Genomic DNA, 21065 nt, shown 5'->3' on the forward strand with positions numbered 1-21065 from the left:
AGAGGAGAGGAGAGGAGAGGAGAGGAGAGGAGAGGAGAGGAGATCTTTTTAAGTAATAATTTCAAAAATGTGAACATTTAAATAATTTACTACATTAATTTTGCATACTTTGCATTCACTTTCATGGATTTCTTTTTACATTTTATTTTTTTTAAACTTATGGTTTCTCCCTGACAACTTTTTTCTGTTTTGCAAAATAGTTTAGTTTCAAAAAATTGCTTTCATTAGATGCCATTTACCTTTTTACCTTTTAAAAAATACATTTAAGGCATAAAATGAATGTTTCAAAATGTTACTAATGGAATTTATCTTACCCTTGTTAGGGTATGGTTTCATTAAGTGTTATGACTCAGTTTAATAGGTTACCACTAATAAATACAGAGTATCTCAACTCCCACTCCCTGGTATTCTCCACAGCTTTTGGCCACAGAACCCTCATGCCAGCTCCAGAGTTCCTAGGGGACTACTCTGTGAGCCAAAGTAACTCATCAAAACAGCAGAAAAAACAACAAATAAGAAACTTTTTTTCCCTACTTTCAGTGAGTTTAAAAGTCTCTCTGAGTTCAAGTAGCTTACTGGTGAGTACCAGACAGGGCAGTGGAGCAGGAGAGGAGCATACACCTGGGGGCGGGAGAGGAGTATTTGCTAATGTTTCTCACTTTGATTTATTATTTTCATGAAGTTTAATAGCAGTACGGTACATGAAAAGCTACCATGGATGCAGATGTAATGAGCTAAGAAGCATGAGGCATATTGGACCATTAATGAAAATACATTCCAGACTTCTCTCTGACAGATGTTTGTTCACAGATGCAAACTGCCACAGAAGTAAAGTTGTCAGAGAAATTAAGAAATGTGGTGGTAGTTGTCAACAGAGGTCCATTTCAGTTCCTCAGCTAGCAAAGAACCAGAACCTTCCTACCATTACGAATCCCATCACACAGGAAAGTTAACTCCCTCAGCTACCCTTACACATGTGGGAGTGCTGAGGAACCCACAGAAGATGCTCAGCACCTCTCAGCTAAAATCTAGTGACAACCAGGAGAAGGTACCACAGCTGACAAGCTGCCAGCATGACATTCCTGTAAGGCTCTTAACTCTGCTTAGTTTGCGTGTACTGGGAATGCAGTCACAAGTCTAGTTGATAACAAGTTCAATTGTAACCTGATTTACTTATTTCTTTTAGTTCTTTACTAAATAAACTATGGATACAAACTTAGCTTTTCATTTTGTAATTACTGAATGACTAATCCAGAAATAATTGCAAGCATTGAAATAATTTTCCATACTTGTAATGCTTGTACAAAGACTAAGTCAGTTTTGCAATCTTGACTTGCCTGCAATAGCACACAGGACTTCATGAGTAGCTATTTTGCTACCTTGATAAATGACTGTGAGGGCTTTAGGTTAGACTGGGGGGTTGAAAGAAAATTGTCCTCGAGAATGAGGCACCCTTAATCTCAACTATAATCCCGTTACAGATAATTTAATTTCAAATTAATAGCTTACTTTTTAAAATATAGTTTATAATATATGTTTGTTTATATGATAAAGTAATTATTTATCAATAACAAAATAATTGATGCTATAGCCTAATAAAACAAAGCATCTCTTCTCTAGTTTGTCTCAAAAGCCAGGGTTCAAAGCCTCCCATGGGCACTAAAATGAAAAAAAATAGTGAAATGAAAAATTTCCTCAAGCTAGAACACATCCTTCCTGACCACATTGATCCTTTTTTTTGTTCTCTTGCTGATCTGATTTTGCAGAGTATATTTGTACTCAGTGAGGTACTTCAGTTCCAGCTATATGAAGAAACATCAAGGGTTTGAATCCAATTGGACCAGAACTGAATTGGGATTGTTATTTTTCCTCTTTGCTACATTTGCCCGATATTATTTGAGAGGAGGAATATTTCTGGAATCAGATCTGTGTTTGGGGTAGTGTTTGGGTCCAAACTTTATAATGCTGGCAAAATCTTTTCCAGCTGTTTTTGCCTCCTGTGCTTGGTGCATATGCCCCGTACAACGGTAGGACAGAACAGGAACATAAGCTGGAAGAAGAGTCACATGCCTCTGTTGGAAGGATGTTGCACCCATGCAGTCACCTTCAGAAAGGATCCCCAAAGCACATCGGAACTACTTCTGAATAGCTCATGCACTTTTTTTTTTTTTTTATGCTATGAAAATGTCACAATATTTCTGAAAATGTGCTGATATGACAGTGCTGCAAACAGTTTTAATTTGCTCTTGGGATGTTGAAAATCCAGTGAAACAATAAAGAATTAAAACAAAAGAAAAATAGCACCTTAAAGTGTACCTGGACTGGAAAAAAATGTTTACAGAGTCAAGCAAATAAGAAATGCAACATGGAAGAAAGAACATAGCAAGGGAGAAGCAAAATCACTTTGCCTATGTTATGGTTTGTCTTCATGATTCTTGAAGAGAAAAAGCCAAGTTTACTGTTGTCAGTTTTAAATCTGAGTGGACAAAGGTTACTGAATGGCATTAGCTATCAGAGAAAGTGAAGGGAGGCAGGGCATAAAGGCAGCAGGGACTAGAGAAATGCCTCTGAGAAAAGGGATTAGAGAAACAGGGAAATGGAAGGGCTGCAGAGGCTGTCTCTCACTTCCAACTCAGCAGTATTTCCAAGCAGACAAGATCTCAGCCAAGACAAAAAAAAAAAAAAAAAAAAAGCAATAGATAAGAGACGTGGATAGTGGATATTCCCTTCAAAAACTTTTTCCCTTCAAGTTTTCTGCCTGGTATACAGCAGAAGGTAAATAAGCAGTATGTTTGTTTTCAGGCTAAACAGCCATTAGTCATAATTCCCAAAGAGAAGTTTTCTTGCAAGTGCCAAGCACATCTGGGACTGTTGTCCAACACAGTTGGACAACGACAGAAACTGTGCTCCAGAGAGATCAAGGGTCAAGAGAGGTTGGATCATGGGATTCCATCCTTCCCAGAAATGAAGGGAACCTAAGAGCTAACATACAGTACCTTTGATGAGGTTTGCCCTCAGTCTGTGACACTGCCCGTGCACATATGTATCTCAAGACGTAATTTTACTATGTGGACAAGCCATCAGACATAGAGTTCTTCATTTCACATTGATGTTACATTTAGATCACCTGCTATGCACTATTCTGTTCTGGACCCTGATTTTCACTATATTTTACAGGCACCAACCCGTCGTTTCTTTACAAATGTGTTAGCATCCATTTTCTGTTTTTCTTCATAGCTTGGTTCTTGCTACTTGCCAGAGCTGAGAGGGATGTTAGTGTTGGAGTAGGGTAGAATGAATAGGATTGGCAGCATACATATCTATGTGGCTCGGGGAGAAAGGAGACGCTCAAGGAAGAGGGATCAGCTGAGGATTCCTAAATACAGAGGAATGCATTTGGCTCATGAAATCCTTGCCCCACAAATGGTCAGGGGCTGCGCTTTTGGTCACTCTTAGATACTGCGCCATATGGACTTCTGGTCTGACTGTACAGATGGTTTTGATCTCATGCAATACATAAAACCAGAGGAAGTTTCTTATTAAAGTGAAAGAACTTTTTTTTTCTTTTTTCTTTTTTTTTTTTTTTCACCCTATTGCTGACCCTAAAAATTATAGTTTTAATCCACACTTTTAATCCACTATTTTAAATTCATATATAAGAATCAGTGCAATAAATGTTCAAGGGTAATTGAAAGAATACCTAACGTGTTTCTGTAGAAATCTCCCTTTGACTAGTGGTAGAAAATAGAGTATGAGTAAATATCCCCTAAACATACAAATCCCCATAATTTTTTGGAAAAGTAATGCAAAATTATTGAAAAATATTTGTGATGTAAAAAAGGAAATGGGTAAAAAGAATGATATTTTGAAAAAAAATGTTTTTGGGCTGCTTGCAAATTTCAATAAATTCTGTACTTAGTAATTATTTCAGGAAATCTCATGATGTTTAGCTATCTCATAAAAAAAAAATAATTTTTTCCAGATGATTCCTCTATTGCTCCCACTCCCAATTTGCTTCCTTCTCAAGTTTCTTTCTCTCTTAGAGCAAACATTTGGCTCTAACAAAAAAAAAAAAATCAAGAAAGAACTGCCAGAAAAATCTGCTCTATGCAGTTTGTACAGTGCCCCTATTCTCCTTGAAGAAAAATAATTTTAACTGCTGAGTTGCTGAGATTATTTATTTGTGTTTATATACCAGCTAAACTGTTTTGAAGATGGGTAAAAATAGCAAGAACCCTACAAAATGAAAATATGATTTAATCTCTGTAGGTACATATTTTTAAAATACAATAGCACTGTTTATCATTTTTCCATAGAAGCTTCAAGCACAATACACTCATATATGCAGATAATTAAAATGTATATAATATCAAGCTTATTCTGAACTTTTTTCTTTTTATGTCAGGTATTCACACCTTTCACAGCAAATTTATCATTTTTCAGATATGAAAGTATACAAATACTTCTCCTCTAAATAACTGAATAGAAAAACCTGAATAAAGTGTGCTTCTGATGTTTAAAATAGTGTTGGGCCCATTTATGACATTGTTTCCATTAAATCCCAGTCAGTAGGTCTCTGAGACACTTTATATTGAAGGTGTCCTAGACTAGAATCGTAGCCATAATTTTTGCCCACCTAAATTTTAATCATACAATGCACTAAATCTTAAACAGTATTTCAAAGGACACCAAGGCACCTTCTAAAATTAAAATTATCTTTTGCTTAACAATAACTGTCAAGAAATGTATCCATGTAAGATGGAGAGGAGACTGAATTATAGTTTATGTTATTATCTTTCTAGATAAACTATAATAAAAATAAGAGAAGATTGACCATTATCACCTACCATTTCACTCTGAACTGAATTTCATACTCTCTTTCTTTAATAGCATTGTATTCATTTTGGCAACTAAGAAGTTGTTGCCTTATTCGGCAAAGTTCACTGGAAGATTCTTCAGGGAACTGTTCTGCTTTTTCCAGTTCATGTTGCTGTTGTTCCAGGTTTACACTAAGATGTTTGGCTTCCTGCAATAGCTGGATCTCAGATTTCTGTAAACTACATTAAATAGAAAAATTTAGAACCAGTCAATAAGAGGCATAAGCTTTGCATTTATATTTCTCTACCTACCTATAATATTTAAAGAAAGGTTTTGAAGATGAGACTGTATTAAGCTCTGAGTAATCTTGTCTGATCTCATAGCTGTCCATCTCTTGAAGAGGAGGTTGGACCAGAGACCTCCTGAAGTCTGTTCAAACCTGAATTATTCTATGAACCCATGAGAACATTGGAATTTTATGTGATTTCTTTTCCTGCATATGTAGTGTTGGTGTGGGATTAATCTCATCTAATTTTAACCAGATGCAAGGTTAGTTAGTCTACATCATTTCGCTAGCACGCCCTAGTATCAGTGAAGAGAGAGCATTTCAGGTAAATATACCCAAGTCAGATCTGAATTAGTGTGGTGACCAAAAAAAGCGAGGTATTCACCAGAACAGGGCCCATATGGGCTATACAACACCTCTGGGCTATACAACACCTCCAAGCTCTAAGCATACACCTGGATATTGACTCAGTGCTGAACTGCACCTTGCTATCACCGGAGTGTCACTGGTAGTTGAAGTAGCTCTCTTAATGATACCCAAGCTGCAATTACATTTGTGGTCTCTGGGGAAATGTATGATAAGGCTTGTAGAATCAATCAATTATCTGATCTCACTTGCGTCTCCAAAGTCTGGCTTCACAGATACAAGTTGTAATAGCCTTTCAATGCTAAGAGACTTGTATTCATAATATGCTTAGGAGCCTTTGTGGTGGTAGCTGAGTAACTGATCTTAAAGGCTGTTATTAAAATACATTGGTAATTATGGAAGAGTTTTAAAGGGAACCGCAATACGAAAATTCTTACACACTGCAAAACATATAAACCTAGTCTTTATGCTACAGAAATCATTGTATATACCTTCTCAATATTGTCACATTATAAGTTTTATACAATGGCCTGTTACAAATGATGTGGAAGAATAAAGAACTCTATCACTTGCCCTTTATTGATTAAAAATATAAATCAATTTAGTATTTTTTAAATCAAAGGAATTTATAATCTCCAATATTGAGAATCTCTAGCAATTTCTAACTCAAAGATGACATTTGTGAGCAAATTACAAGCTAAGCAAAAACAAATTACATATCACTACAAAGAACAGGGCTAACATGGTAAATATAAAAAACAAAATACAAAACTAACTATACTGCACAAACATAGCTGAAATAACATAGCAGGAGAAAAAAATTGCTCTGTGTAACATTTCTACTTAGATAGCCACTTCCTTTTTTAAAACAGAGAATAAAAAACCACAGACTTGAACAGGATACAAGAGCATGCCTTTATCACAAACAAATAACTTAATGTGCTGATGTATTTATATAATAGCTTTTTAATAGAAAAATAAACTGAGATATCTATGCAAGATCCTATATAATAGTTGGATCTTACTTATGTAAGTCCAAAAAAATGAATCTAGTCTGGGGAGAAAATATAATTGGACACAATAATACACATTCATTTAAAATATATTCTTAAATAAAACAAAAATTATACATAAAATTTCATAAAAGGTAAGTTCTTCAATAAAAACAAAATACTTATTATTTCCTTTTTCAAGGTAATAAGAAGTTAAAAAAGAAGAATTGAGTGCTGAATCTGGACCAGACCTTGTTCACTATAGTTGCCAACAGCATTTTTTCACGTGAAGATTTAAATTCCAATGAAGAAATAACTGGAAATATACACAATGTGCACAAATAGAATCCCATGAGTGCAGAAATATTCTTGTTGAGTCTGAAGTGGCAGCTTTGGGATTTATGAAGTGATTAATAATTTCACTTAAGAAGATAAGGCTTAAGAAGGCTTAAGAAGATAAGACTCCCAAACTGTTAATGAATTATCATTACCTAACTTTCTTACAGCTTGGTGCATGAGAATATTCATATTAGGTTCATAAACTGAAATAATAAAAATGAAATTCATAATTGGGCCACATGATTGTATGACCAAATGAGTTTTCAGGGATGAAATATGAGCTCAGGTACTTAAGCTTCAGGTGCAGCCCCACTGCAAAGAGGACGGGTGAGATGGCACCAGAAAGGAAGGACAGCCTGTTCCCAGAAGTTCAGTAGTGCAGCAAACACAAGTTCAGAAACATATAACAACTTGAAGCAAAGTGTCAAAGAGGTTATCTGCCAGTTGACATCTCTCAGCTTTTCACAATGCTGAATTAAGCAAACCTGAAAGGACTATTTGCCACTAGGTAAAAAGGACCACACTATAACTGTGTGCTCTAGCAAAAGCCTTAAAAATGATCTGCACACATACTAATTGCATTCATCATATCAGACAAATTCATACCAGAGAGATAAGTTACAATAGTCTGGTAGAACTGTCACGGGGTTCTACACTTTTTAGGAAAAGGTTCTTCACTGAGAGGGTGGTTGGGTTCCTGGAGAGGTGGTTTATGCCCCATGCCTGTTATTGTTTAAGAGGCATTTGAACAATGTCCTCAATAATATGCTTTAATGTTTGGTTAGCCCTCAAGCAGTTGAACTAGATGATCTTTGAAGGTCCCTTCCAATTGAACTATTCTATTCCACTCTGCTCTAATTTCCAGTCTGAACTCCCCCAACACAGCTTCATGCTATTCCCTTGGGTTCTATCACTGAGACTGACTAAAAGGAAGAACCACTACACACGACTTGAAGACCTGCTCATCCAGCATAATTTCCACACGGCATTGTAACAACACTGGTGCACAAAAGACATTCTTCTTTGGGGACTAAATAGGAAAGAGATGAAATCTAACTGTAATAGGTGGGAAAAAAAAAGAAAAAAGTTATTGCTCCCCAGAATTGTACTGCACATTGAAAAGTGAAGAAATAAAAATTAAAAAATTGTATTGATTATTTGAGTATTTGATTATAGGAGAAGAACAAATGCTTTATAAATTACCACAAAGGGTCATACTCAGTACAGGCTGAAAAGAACATGATGTGAGTCACAAGTGCACTAGAATCTTTCAGTATTTTTCCTGCTCTTCAGAAGTGTGTCTTTTTCCAAGGGTGGGCAGGGCTTCATCTCAGTTGACTGAGACCAACAGCATAAACATATATTGAATCCATCATCAGGACTCTGTTTTAGCCAATGGAGAACAACAACAAAAAACAGATGCTTACAGATGTCCATTTAAGGAGGAACTGTATGGACCCTGTTTCTTCTATTGAGTGTTAATGGACTCTAGATACCAAGTTAGATGTGCGTGTCTACAGGTGTCAACATACAGGCAAGTGAATCCCACCTTCAAAGTCTGAAAAGTCCTCAAAATATACTAGAGATTTAGATGAATTTCTGGTAATTGACTTCCCTTGCTTTCTTTCAGTAGCAAAAAAAATGCATTCACGAATTGACATTCACGTGTTTGTGTTTTGCTTTTACATATGGCTACATCAAAGTGAAAGAGTGCTACACAATTCTCTCTGATTGACTATCATGTAGAAGTATGGCAACTATGTACTACTTACTGTGTGAACCACAGAAAGTATGAGAGATCTAATCTGTCATCCAATATTTCATGCTTTTGGTAAATGCTGTTTACCGTAGTTATACATATCAGAGAAAAGACAGTAGAATCTTCTTTTCTCTCAGGTCCTATTCCACTTATTATACACACAAAGAAACTGTATTTATATAGAAGAGTGTCCTATATAAAGGAATTCTATACAAATGCACAAAATAAGTAGCAACATGATTGTATTTTTTCCAGCCTAAGACTGGAAAATTACACTGGCTAAAAGTCAATCAAGAACAGCAGCTACTGGATTCCTCCTTCAACTCCATGAATATTGGTGTAGTAGAAAACTTCTCAATCAACTAATCCCAAATCCACATAAAGTTTTTAACTCTGAGCTAAATTTACACTTTTTAAGGAGTTGAACTGGTTTAGAAGTGCTGGTTTAATTTTCACTTCTCCAAAACATTTGCCATGCACTGATCTGAACAAAGTCAGATGACTTTTTACACAGCCAGGGCCATATTCTAGCTCCCCATTTTATGGGGATGAAACTAGAAGACTTGGTCAACCTTAAGGAAAACTGGGTATTCAGGATCAAACTTTCCAGTCACAAATTAAATATATTGCAATACTGCTGCTCTGTCTGTGAGACTCCATTCTGTACAGTGCAACTGTACCATCTCGTCCCTCTTTTCCTTCCACTCACACAAGACCTGCTCAAGTCTGGCACAGAGCTACGAGCACAATCCCTTCTCTTGTCTCCTCTCCAGCAAGCACCAGAGCCCGGCAGACTCACAACTACCACACCACATTTCAGAGTTTGAATCATACTTTGAAGCTTCACGTTATAACCTTTCAAATTTCTTACCAGACCTGTCTGATGTGACTGTGAATATCCTCATACCCATTTAGCTGTGAAAATAGTCTTATTTTCCTTCTTAGAAACAGGCCTTTATCTTCTTCGAAGCTCTCTAATATGTTAGCTCAGCAGGTTCAAGTTTTTTCACGTTACAATTCTGTCCACATAATCTTCAAATGTATCTTTATTTTAAACTTGTGTATTATTTACTGCAGTTTGTACTTCCTTCCATTGCCATTATTATTGTTTATATTAAAAAAAAAAAAAAAGATATTGTCCAAACGAGCATTTATATACCCCAGATTATCTTGAATCTTTGTGTTAAACAATATTGTTTTTTTCCTCTTTCACATTGTAAGAAATCACTGTAAGAAAGTCTTAAGTGAGAATTAGGCCACAACATTATCAGAAAATTACTTAAAAATTTAATGTTTTGGCTACTCAAAGTCTAAACGGAGGCAGAGTACAAGTTGTAAAATCAAAAATTCACAAAGAAGCAGGAGAAGATAATTAGAAATCTGTAAATATTGTACCTTATCACAGTCTCATGCAGCAGGGTGTACTTCGCCTTCAGCTCAGCTACTTTGGAGCCTGAGAGTTTTCCAGCAGAAAATAGCTATGGAAGGGAAACAGACAATTATGAAATCTTCTAAGCTATAATATTGTCATTATGTTGCAACTTGTTATAGCTATAGCTGGCTGTCTTTTTGTTTATTGAGTCTTCGGTAACATTCCAAATTGAACACACAGATGAAAAAATGTTTATTTTTATAATAATTCAAAGCATAAATAAAACAATATAAAGAAAGTGACTGTCATAACTACAGTGCTACCTGCACCAAGTTTTCTTCTCTGAGTTTCTGTCTATATTAATATTTCTTGATAATTCTGTCTTGACTTTGAACTGAAGCTCTAAGTCACCTGTTGCCCACATTGATTCCCTGGTCTTGCTACATACCAGCCGGCTTGTATAGGTGAAACTCAGGTTCAAAGCCTGGTTTGTGCTCAACCATCATCTCCATCAGCAACATGGTTGTGAGAAGGAGGAGCTTGGCTCAGAGCAGATCGTCCCCAAGCCCCAGGAGGCACTGCCATACTGAATGTACTGCCTTACATACCCAGGCAGGCCTTCAGCAAACACCAGAAGTAAGCAGCTCCACCTACTTAGTTCTACAAAAAACGTGTGAGCAGCAGCTTATCCATCTCTTGGGTGATTCCTCAGATGCCTTCAGGGCAGCAGTTTGGCCCAGTGAGCCCGTCCTTCTGGTATAAGGAAGGAAATAAGGAATAAATAGGAAATAGAATAAGAGCCCAGTTTTGCCATGGAGAGAAACCACAGCAGGAATGCAATACATTTTCCTGGGATATTTCTTTAGCAAGTCTTTTATTCCCCTCTTTTGGTTACAGGTAAGGAGAATTAGGTACGTTGAGTGAAAATACTTAAGGTGACCTGGCTCTATCAAAGTTGAGTTATTTTTACAGAATCTGTAGCCAGACTTTTGGGGAAGTAAGTCAAATCTGCAACTTGTATGGGAACCTGCCAAAAAATGTGGTTGCGCAGATCTCCTGAAATAAGAAACAGCAGAAAAGCTACTGCACCATTAGGAAAAGCCCAACAGTCCTACTTCAATCCTTACATTTGACAAAGCTGCCAGGTAAACTCCTTTTCCTAAACTGAACTAGGGGCCATTTAAGAGATTAGTATGTGGTCTATTCTGTAGATGCTGTTTCCTGAATACCCAGGAGAAACTGTCCATAACCAGTCCTACAGTCAGGAAGCAGAACTCAAGTGAATATGCCAAAGGAAGTATATATTTTGTTGATTGTTATTTGATTTATTTATTCTAAGATTCCCTGCAAATTACTTCAGGATAGCAAGGATGATTCCTATTTTCTGCAGGCTTGAGAAAAGAAAAGCAGCTCTGGTTTTCATTTGTTTGAATGAGATTAAAGATAAGCAACTCTCAGATATTTATTTTGGCATTGTTTATGAGTTAAAGATGCTGTTCACTTAAGTTCACATTACTAACTAGCTCTGCTGTGAGAGAGAAAATATTCCCCTGTCTTGACCCAGTTACTTCTTAGCCTCATGTGGAAGTACCGTTTTCCTTTTCCCATGCTCACCTCATTTATATCTGTGACTTCCAGTTTTTACTGCCTAGCTTCTCACTGCAGACATAGGCCGTACTTGACAATATTTCCATAGAAATAAATTTACCTGTCCTTGAATGTGTGTCTTTTCCTTTATATGCATAAGTTTTCTACACATCTTAACGCTTAATGTCATGGTTCTGTTCAAAGCTAAGAACTCCAAACTACTAAGGCTGGTCCTACATAGTCTTGAAAACCAACGTAAGACAGGTTGTATGAATAGCATAACCAGCACGTCAAAATGGGGCAATGTTTGTGAAAAGTATCATCACCATACAGTTCCCATTACTGTAACTTTCTCTAGAGAACCATTAGAGAACCAGCACTGGGCTACTCTGATCCAAGGATTTGTTACTGAAGCCCAGCACAGTGTTTTTTCCAAGATTATTGGGAGAGCAGAAGTGAAAGAACAGAGGAGAAGAGGCAAAGGCTTGAGAAAAAATAGTCAGTTGTGGAAGAAGGGAGGAAAAGTGTGAGCCAACTGCAGAAAAATTGTATTTGTGGTGATAAAACAGGTTGAGGGATGATGCCCCTGATTTATGGATATGCACTGCCTTCAGGCCTGCTTTTCCCACATATGTGATAGTGAGTGATAAGTAAATGATATGTAAATGAAGTGAAACTCAGAAGCTATGTTAGCTGAAATATTGGATGATACCAACAATTCACTGAGTGCCTAGAAAGGGGATAGCAGATGTGACTACTTCCCTTACACATTTCTGTCATGCTGATGAACAGTAGATTTCCAGTCCCTGAATCCACTGCCTATTGATAACAAAATTTAGGGATAAGACTGAAATGACAAAAGGTACCCACTTGGACCTGAAATTGAGGTTGTGCACAGTAAGTGGAGAATGAACATCAGCTGTTTTGCAAGCAATACTGAAGACAATCTTCTTTTAGAGCCATTATTCAATGGACAATGTAAAGGAGGGAGTCCATGTTGCTTGCCATCATGAGGCCATGAAACATCCCATTTCCAGCTGGGACGACTTTGGTTCCTACTATCTAGAATGGAAATAGGGCCAAGAAATTGCATGTCCCTCTATCTGCTGAAAAGGCTACCTGCAGCCCTGAAGTAAAGCTCCTTTTGTGGCCATGAATGTCCTCCAGCTCAATGACAATGGCAGGAGCAGGCAACAAGGAGGATGAAAGGCTCAGGCAGGAAGATTCTATTTTTGGTATATAGCGCGTAATCATGCAGGGTGTACACGTTGTACTAACCTGTTGTTAGTACAAGATTTTATAGAAAAATATTTAATAGCTGGGAAACAGCAAATCAGTTCTGCCAACTGTAGGTGACAGATGTAGGTGACAAGGATGAGCTAAGTTCTAATACATGAATGCAAATCCTAAAACCCAAACATAAGTATGGATAGAGTCACAAAAGACAGTACAGCCCCTTTGTACCTAAATGTACCTCTTCTTGGACCAGCTTTAATGCTCTTACTTGATTTAGGACTAGATTTTCACTGTGTTTCCAGTAATTAAAGTGAGACACCTAAGTCATACATCCATTACTTTGCTAGTCTGACTAAACACCTGTAATTCTTTCTTTAGAAACTTGTGACAACATCAAATGACAGCCTACTTGAAACAAGGAGTTTCACTTAAAAGACAGGAAACAAAAAGGCAAAAAAGATACAATTTAAATATACAAAACACCTAAATCTACCCTTCATTACAAACCTTTACATGGGATTTACTGCTGAGCTCAGGAATAGCACAAAGCCAGGTTACCTTCATTTAACCAGCAGAATTTTAGAATGTAGCCTTCTGTCAAATAACTTTTCACTGAGTGTTTCTACCAAACTTCCTCTTTCTCAGGAAATCTATTATCCCTGTTAAATCTCATTTGAGCACAAACACAAATTACTGTACATTTCAGTGTTTTTTCATCATATGCATTACTAAATTGGGGGTTTACCCAATGACAAGAGATTTCATGGGTTTAACTTTAGTTGAAAATGATCTTGCATTCAGGCAAAGTTCAAGTTTAAAGTAACTATTCAGTAACTATTTTAGCATTATTTTTTTTCTGCATAGCTTATTCTCAGAATATATTACTCTTTATTACATAGTATGGAAACAAACACATTTGGCCTTCTTGGCTTGTAATCATAGACCTTGCATATCATCTGTCTGTGGGAACACACTTCTGCCCTTGACATTCCATTCCAGGTCTCATATCTTTATCTCACATATCTTTTCTATATTTTTGTTTACAAGGACAAACATCTTATGATGGAGAACAATATAATCCACTATCTATCTAGTCATCAGAATAGCATGTGGAAAACTATAATCTAAGGGCAAAGTTCCAGAACAAATCTTTGCTCATGAAGATATCTATTTTTTTAAAAAACTTATATAAACTGACTTAATAGGGATACTTGCCAGAGTGAGAGTTATTTCATTAGCTCATGGCTGAAACATTGAATTTCACCATACAACCTTCAAATCAAAATACATATGAATTTGCTTTTTGATTTTGTTTACATCAATTTGGCTTTAGAAGAAACTTGAAATCAGAAATGAAATCATGTCATTAACTTTGTGTGTCTGTGCTTACAATGGATTTTCTCCTGAACATTTGATAGGATATAAAAGGTATTCTCTCTCTACAATTTAAAAAGAAATATATCTGGTAAGGCTAATACAATTAAAAACAACAACAACAACAATTAGACTTAAGCTGAAACTTAAGGCTCTGAAATGATTAGTCAGTATATAGCTATAAGAAATATATTGTAGACAAATCCAGAACAATTTTAACAAAACTGAAGGATTTCTTTGCTTTTCAAACTCCATTGATTTGTACTAGGAATGGTTACTTATCTCTACATAAAACTGAAGAAAAAAATCTACTATTTTTTACTTTACAGATTGCACAGATAACACAACTGTATAAGGAAAGAATATATTAATATACATACATCAATACAAAAGAACTTTTTGTAGTATCTTGCAAGAAAGAACAATTTGCATCAGGGTCTGTAATTCTTAGCTGAATGACTTGTGTGTATGGGGGGGTGGGGGGGAGAGAGGAGGAGTGAAGGAAAAACATGTATCCCTGTATCCATATTTTCTAGACTTTACCTGAAAATACCGCCATGAGTCCCTATGGGCTTTTATCTGCCTGTTAATTTTGTGCAAATAGTCCTCCTTTTGTTGGCTCACAGACCTACTCTATTCTGAAATCGGGGACATAGGTAACATCTCTAATAGGACCTATAAAGAACTATAGTGTATGGTAGTAGTTATAGCTAAGTCAAGACTTACACTGGTGTGAATACTGAAAAATCAAGCAGGAATATGAAACTCATATATTGAATTTATGGATGTCAATTGCCTCTCTAAACTACAGGTTTTGCATTTGGATCTCAGAGAAGTATATAAAAATTCTTGTAACCAGATGCCATAATATAAAACATTTGTACAGCTTTATTACTCAAGTTCAGCAGTAGATTTATTTAAATATCACACGCTAAATTGGAACTGGAATTCATAAATATTTCTTTTTACCTCTATTTCTAAACGTTCACAATGGATGAGTCATATTTTCCTTGAGAGTTTGTCTCACGTGAATTAGGCTCACCTTTGCCTTCACAATCATAAAAGGCATGTTTTTACATATGATATGTAACACATTAATTCTTAAAAGGCACTAGAGACAAAGCACAAAACTTTTATTTCTCTATAGATAACTGATGTTGGCTATGGACGCAGATGGAGTACAGATATTGCTCTTTTCTGCCACAATTCCATGTCATGGTAAAAAAATGCAAACATAGGTTAAATACACAAATACGTACAAATCCTGAGTATACCCACACTTTATTTCATTAATTTGCATCTACACTCAGATTCAAGAGGACCTACTCCATTTTGTTTGATCAGTAAGAACTGAGACACATGATCTGCCACATTGCCATAGCAGTGTAAATGCAGAACAGCTCAGCGACATAATTAAAATCTGGATCTGACATTGATTTAATTATCTTAATTTTGTAAAAATGCTTGTTCCTTCTATATCTATCAGTGGTTAAATAAAATCTATATTATTTCCACAATATTCATTACAAAAAGCACATAGAGTCATTAACACAACCTTGTTTTAAAATGCAGCATGATGCAAGTTAATTTCAAAAAATAATAATTGAAATGGTTTAAGTGAATACTGTTCCCTGATGCTTTTCACCTCATCCAGAATAAATTTGATCTTGCGGGAAAATTTTTATATAAAATTATTAACAAAGCTTAGCACTACATACTACTGAATTATATTACCAAAATATGGACTTTCAACAAAGAAATTACAGTTTCTCACATTTCATCCGGATGGCAAAATAATGTTAATCACTGGTTTAAATAAGTGGTAGTCCACCTTACAATGACCCTGAACATTTCAAAGATAAAAGTACCTTTAATATAGCTAGAAATGAACACAGATTCTAATACGAGGTCTTAATGATAGTTTGGAACTGTCTGACAAGCACTCAATAAATGGCCATAAACGCACAATCTCCAAAGATAAAAAAGACACTCTGAGTTAAAATATACTGTGGTTGAAGTGATGTATGATAACAGCTGTGTCCATAAAATATAAGGAAAATAAAAGTAAAGACAGCTAAATTTACAGTGCATGTTAAAGAATGTATGCAATAGATGAAGTCAACCAAAGAAATCAAATAAAGCATCAGTAATCAATGTAGCTAGAAATAATAGTGATTTAAAACAAATTTTAGAAAAAGTAAAAGCCGTGGTTCGGGTGTATGCGTACTACAACATCAACATAGTAAATTCTAAATTAAAGTTGTAGAAAATGCAAGATCATTCAATAATTACTTTTTTATGCTTGAAAAATAGCAGAGAGATCTGTACCTCCCAGCTCATCACTAGAACAGGTAGAATGCTGTTTGTTGCAGAGAAGGATGTAAGGATGCTAAATTTAAATGGCACGAAAGATGTGAAGTTGCTAAAAGTAAACCTTTTCAAATCAGTCAGTCAGGTCAGAGCCCAATGTTTCTAAAAGGAATTAGCTAAAGAGCTCTCTGAGCATTATGCATGACTGAAGGCACTACATATGACAGGAATTCACATCTGAAAATAATTGTTTTACTCCTCTGAAGAATTCTAAACTAAGTTCATAATTGGAATGTAAAAAGTCATATGGACAAATAGTCTTAAATCAATCAATTCAATATTTATAATTTATATAAGACCATATGAAATAATAAACACCAATAAATATAAATTACAAATTACTAATAATAAATATAAACATTAATTAATAACTATAATGTGTAAAATTAATAGATACACATGACATAAGTCTGTATGGAAGTAGAATTCCTGTACAAGGTATTTAACACCCCAGACGTTCAGAAGAGGTGCCTCACAGAGAACTATAATGTCTTCTATAAATGTCTTTATTAAAGTCCCCGTATTCCTGTGAAGCCTAGCACCAAGAGTGTTGCCAAGATTATTCAAAACAAAACAAGAGAAAAAAAAATCACAAAATGGTCCATCTTGCACTAATTCCTAGTAATTGCAACATGGAAATTCAATGTAGAGAAGAGAAAATATTACTAACTTGCTTTACTATTGGCTAAAATACTTGAGTTTAAACAACATATGTTTGAATCATATCTGAATTAACTTAAAAAAAAAAAAAAAAAAAGCACGCACAAAAAAACACAAAACAGTATACTTTGGCAGCAGTGACTGGAGATTAGTATTAGAGTTTCCAGGTTTTGATGTTAGGGAAGTAAGTTTACAAGTTAGTTCAAAGAAAGTTATCATTAGTTACTGTATTTGTGTGTTCCTCAATGATAAAATAGCCAATAGTATTTGCATATAAACATTTCTAACTGAAGGTTTTGATCATTTTATTTGGTTTTGTTGCATCTGCTTAGCAACTTTTCTATTTAAAAAAAAAATCTGAGTGCAAGACTAAGGTCCCATGTTTAAACAAGAAGTTACAGTTCATTCCTCCAACCCAAGATGCAGTCATAGTTCATTTTAGTGCTTGTAAGATCTCCCATTGCTGGGGTAAGTAAAATGGTAGTTCTCTTCAGTTGAAATAATGGTCTACATTAAAAACAAGGGAAAGAAAGAATTTGAAACTGGAGTGTAGAGGTGGAAAAAAAGAGGTGGTGAATGACAATTGAAGATGCTTTTTTTTCAGTTCTGTGTTAGTGCTCTGGAAAGAATTGAGATCACTTGGTTTTACTGGCAAGGGTGAATTTCAAGTCTGGATTTTGGCGTATTGTTGGGTAAATATTCTGAAATTGTTGAGTCTTCCAGTCCCCATCTCCATCAATTACACAGACCATATTTTGCTTTTCTCAGTTTTTCTTTCTCATTTTACAATTAACTGGGACCCCATATATTTTTAAACACACTCTAAATTGTTAGATCATCTGGGTAAACTAAAATAAATTTTTCTTATCTAAATGGAGAATTATTGGAAAGTTGGACTAAGATTTGGCTGCGAGTAGATGGTTGCTTGGAAACTTCTTTTTGCTTTTTTCCCTGTACTCCCATAAATGTAATTACGTAAAAAGTATGAAATCATGTATCTGATTACTGGATTTACTTGTAAATTTCCCTTTTAGGTTTTATGTTATGTTAATTTCATACTATTGTTACCCTCTATTTTATTTTAGCTCTAATTAAGTGATTAACTTGTTACACTCCATTGTGCGTAATTTTCTAACCTTGTTACATTTTTGCATGCTACCTCACTATCTGAAGTTTTGTTTTTATCACAGAAAGCATAACAAATTTCTTTCCTTTAATCAGTAAGTCCCATGAAATGGGACTTATAGTATACTGCATAATCCTGTCATATGATAAAGATTGTGGAAAAAGATTTTGCTGAAAAAGGCAGGAACCTTTTGGGTCCAGAAATCTGTTAATAAAACAGAATACTTATGCTTAAATAACAAAAAATACTTCTGTTTAAATGGCTGTTCTGTACCCCTGAATAACTTTACCCAGTGTCAATAACAGCAACAAGTTCGTATTTACTGTCTAATAACAGCTTCCCATCAGAACCCTCTTGAACATCTCTTGCAGAAAATTCCAAGACAAAGTGAACACAGTCTGAGGTTACATACAGTCTTTGCAGGATCCCAGGGAGCTCTTGCATATCCTTTCAGCTTGACTTCAGGTCCACTAGCCTCTGGACAAAGGATTACTGTACTTTTTTCTGACACAGGAAGATGGATGTAGATGAGATGTTGATAAGAAAAGTATTTCAGATTAGGCACGTCAATTAAAACCATGGAAGGGAGAGGACCCACCTCGTACCTAAGGTGCTCTTCCATGTGATCAAAACTAGAGAAGTCCATTCCTAACTACATCTGCACAAGTATTTTCTCTATTTTAACAGATTATATTAAATGCTTTTTGTCAGACAGCTCAAAGCAATACACCAAAAAACTCATCTGTGATTTCAAAACAGATTTTCTGTGACTCCAGTGTCATATAAGGAAGAACCATAAGAACTGTGACTTTTCTGCTTTTGAATTTCAAGGTATTTTAAACTGCTTTCAGAAGTCTCCAGAAATGAATGAAACTAAGCCAAATTTTAAGCCTAAAAAGATTACATAATCTGAATATTTATCTGAATATTTACCTCATGTTTTAGAAAAAAAATGCACCAAGAAAAGCACAGAAGATAAATATAGCCATCACCAGGAAAATAGTGATTAATATCAACTACTCATAATCTTTAAGAAAGTGAATAATTTGAAGGCTTCCTTGGAAAGGCTTAATTTCCACATTCCCTAAAACCTCTGCATTTCAGGGAAATGATGGAGCCAACACATGTTTCTAATAATGCTTGTAGATATTGCAGAACAACTAATATGTATTCTAAGCTTTAGTGAGATGACACCACTTTCCACCTCCTCATTTTGAGCTGTAGGTTGTTTAGTTACAGCAAGACATTGTAACCACACTTACTGTTATTTTAATGCATAGAATAACCCAATGTTTTATATATATACATATATATATTTAATTTTAAACATCTAAAGGTCTCCTCAAACAACTATTTTGTGTCATAATAGGAGACAACAGAAAAATATCCAGGGATTAATATATTTTATAGTTTGTGTATATGCAGGATTTAAGTATAGTATTAACCACTTGGCAAATGGTTCTTCTTGCCAGTCTGCTGTGTGAGGTTTGGAATTTCCTCTCTCTGTTGTTTATTTGAAGAGCTTTTCTTACCTCCTTTGGATAATATTTAAATGCTTAAACATTTAGGGAAGAAAAAAGGATAAATGTTCCACTTTGAACAGAAAGCTCTGTATCTCTGTCAAACTCCCCATTTAGTCCACAATGTTTGTACATTTACTATATTGCTTAGTGTTTCTTATATTGCTTATAGTGTTTCTTAGTGTGGGGAGAAAGCATCAGTGTCTCCCACTGACTTTTTATGGGTTATGTCAATATCGCAGCGGGGAACAGGTACAAGCATGCTGAACCCATGCTATGACTCTTGGTTTTTATCCATATTGCTATCAGTCTCCAGATAATCCGTTTCCTTCCTTAGAAGAAGTGAGCTAGGGATATTTGCTGGAATTTGGCTTGTCTGTGTCTGTGTTTGATACCTTCAAATTATCTAGACATAAACTTGGACCCATGACAATGCACTAAGTGAACTGAAGCATTCTCCTCGGGTTCAGTCCAAAGCTTAGAACAGGTTCACAACTGGGCCTGCACTTGTGCTAAACTGTGCAGAATGGAGCTCAGCTTGAACATGCACCACTGTCTATATAGAAAATGTAAAGGCTTATCTGCTCTAGCATCACTGTTGCCATCAACTAAAACTGAGAGTGATAAGAGGAAGAAAAAATGCAGTATAATAACTTGGCTTCTAAATGGCTAAATAGAATAGTTTACATTGTTCTTGGTTTCCAACTGAAACTTTCCATGACTTCTCATTAATTCTGAAGATCATGACCTGGATAATTCAATATGGGGCATCCAAAAATGAAGGAACAACAATGAAAAAATTATACAGGTAATTATTTTCACCTTTGTGGCAATAGATCTATCCTAAATACACAAGAAAACTGCCCTATACACTACCAGTCCAGATAATGCAATATTTGTAAGGATTTCTATGACAATGACACCTGATTTCCTATAAAAATGCACAGGACAATTTTTACATTCCTCGATATTTTTGCCCCGGTTTTTGATGTGTGCACCTCAGTACCACAAGACGATTCCTCAGAATACAAAACTCACTGCTGGAATCAGTTGCTAAGAAAATTTACATCAGTGTTGGAAAAGGGATGAGTCCTAAACCATTTAGAGCCAAACCCAACTCCAAGTGCATTAACAGATAATCAAATATAACTATTTTATGGTTCCTAGATTTGAAAGAAACAAAAAGAAAGAAGGAAAGAAGGAAAGAAGGAAAGAAGGAAGGAAGGAAGGAAGGAAGGAAGGAAGGAAGGAAGGAAGGAA

General features: G+C 35.5%; 1 protein-coding gene across 3 annotated transcripts in view; it reads right to left on the minus strand.

Annotated features, from left to right (window-relative positions):
- CCDC146 (coiled-coil domain containing 146) overlaps positions 1 to 21065 on the minus strand; it is a 77439-nt gene that overhangs the window by 26888 nt on the left and 29486 nt on the right. For all 3 annotated transcript variants that reach the window (XM_035322541.1, XM_035322549.1, XM_035322532.1), the window contains 2 exons: positions 9956 to 10038; positions 4848 to 5057 (listed from right to left, as the gene is read on the minus strand). In XM_035322541.1, coding sequence (XP_035178432.1) covers positions 4848 to 5057; positions 9956 to 10038 — 293 coding nt within the window. The remainder of the gene's footprint in view (positions 1 to 4847; positions 5058 to 9955; positions 10039 to 21065) is intronic.

The sequence above is a fragment of the Oxyura jamaicensis genome, chromosome 1, assembly GCF_011077185.1.
Source record: "Oxyura jamaicensis isolate SHBP4307 breed ruddy duck chromosome 1, BPBGC_Ojam_1.0, whole genome shotgun sequence".
NCBI classification, from domain to species: Eukaryota; Metazoa; Chordata; class Aves; order Anseriformes; family Anatidae; genus Oxyura; species Oxyura jamaicensis.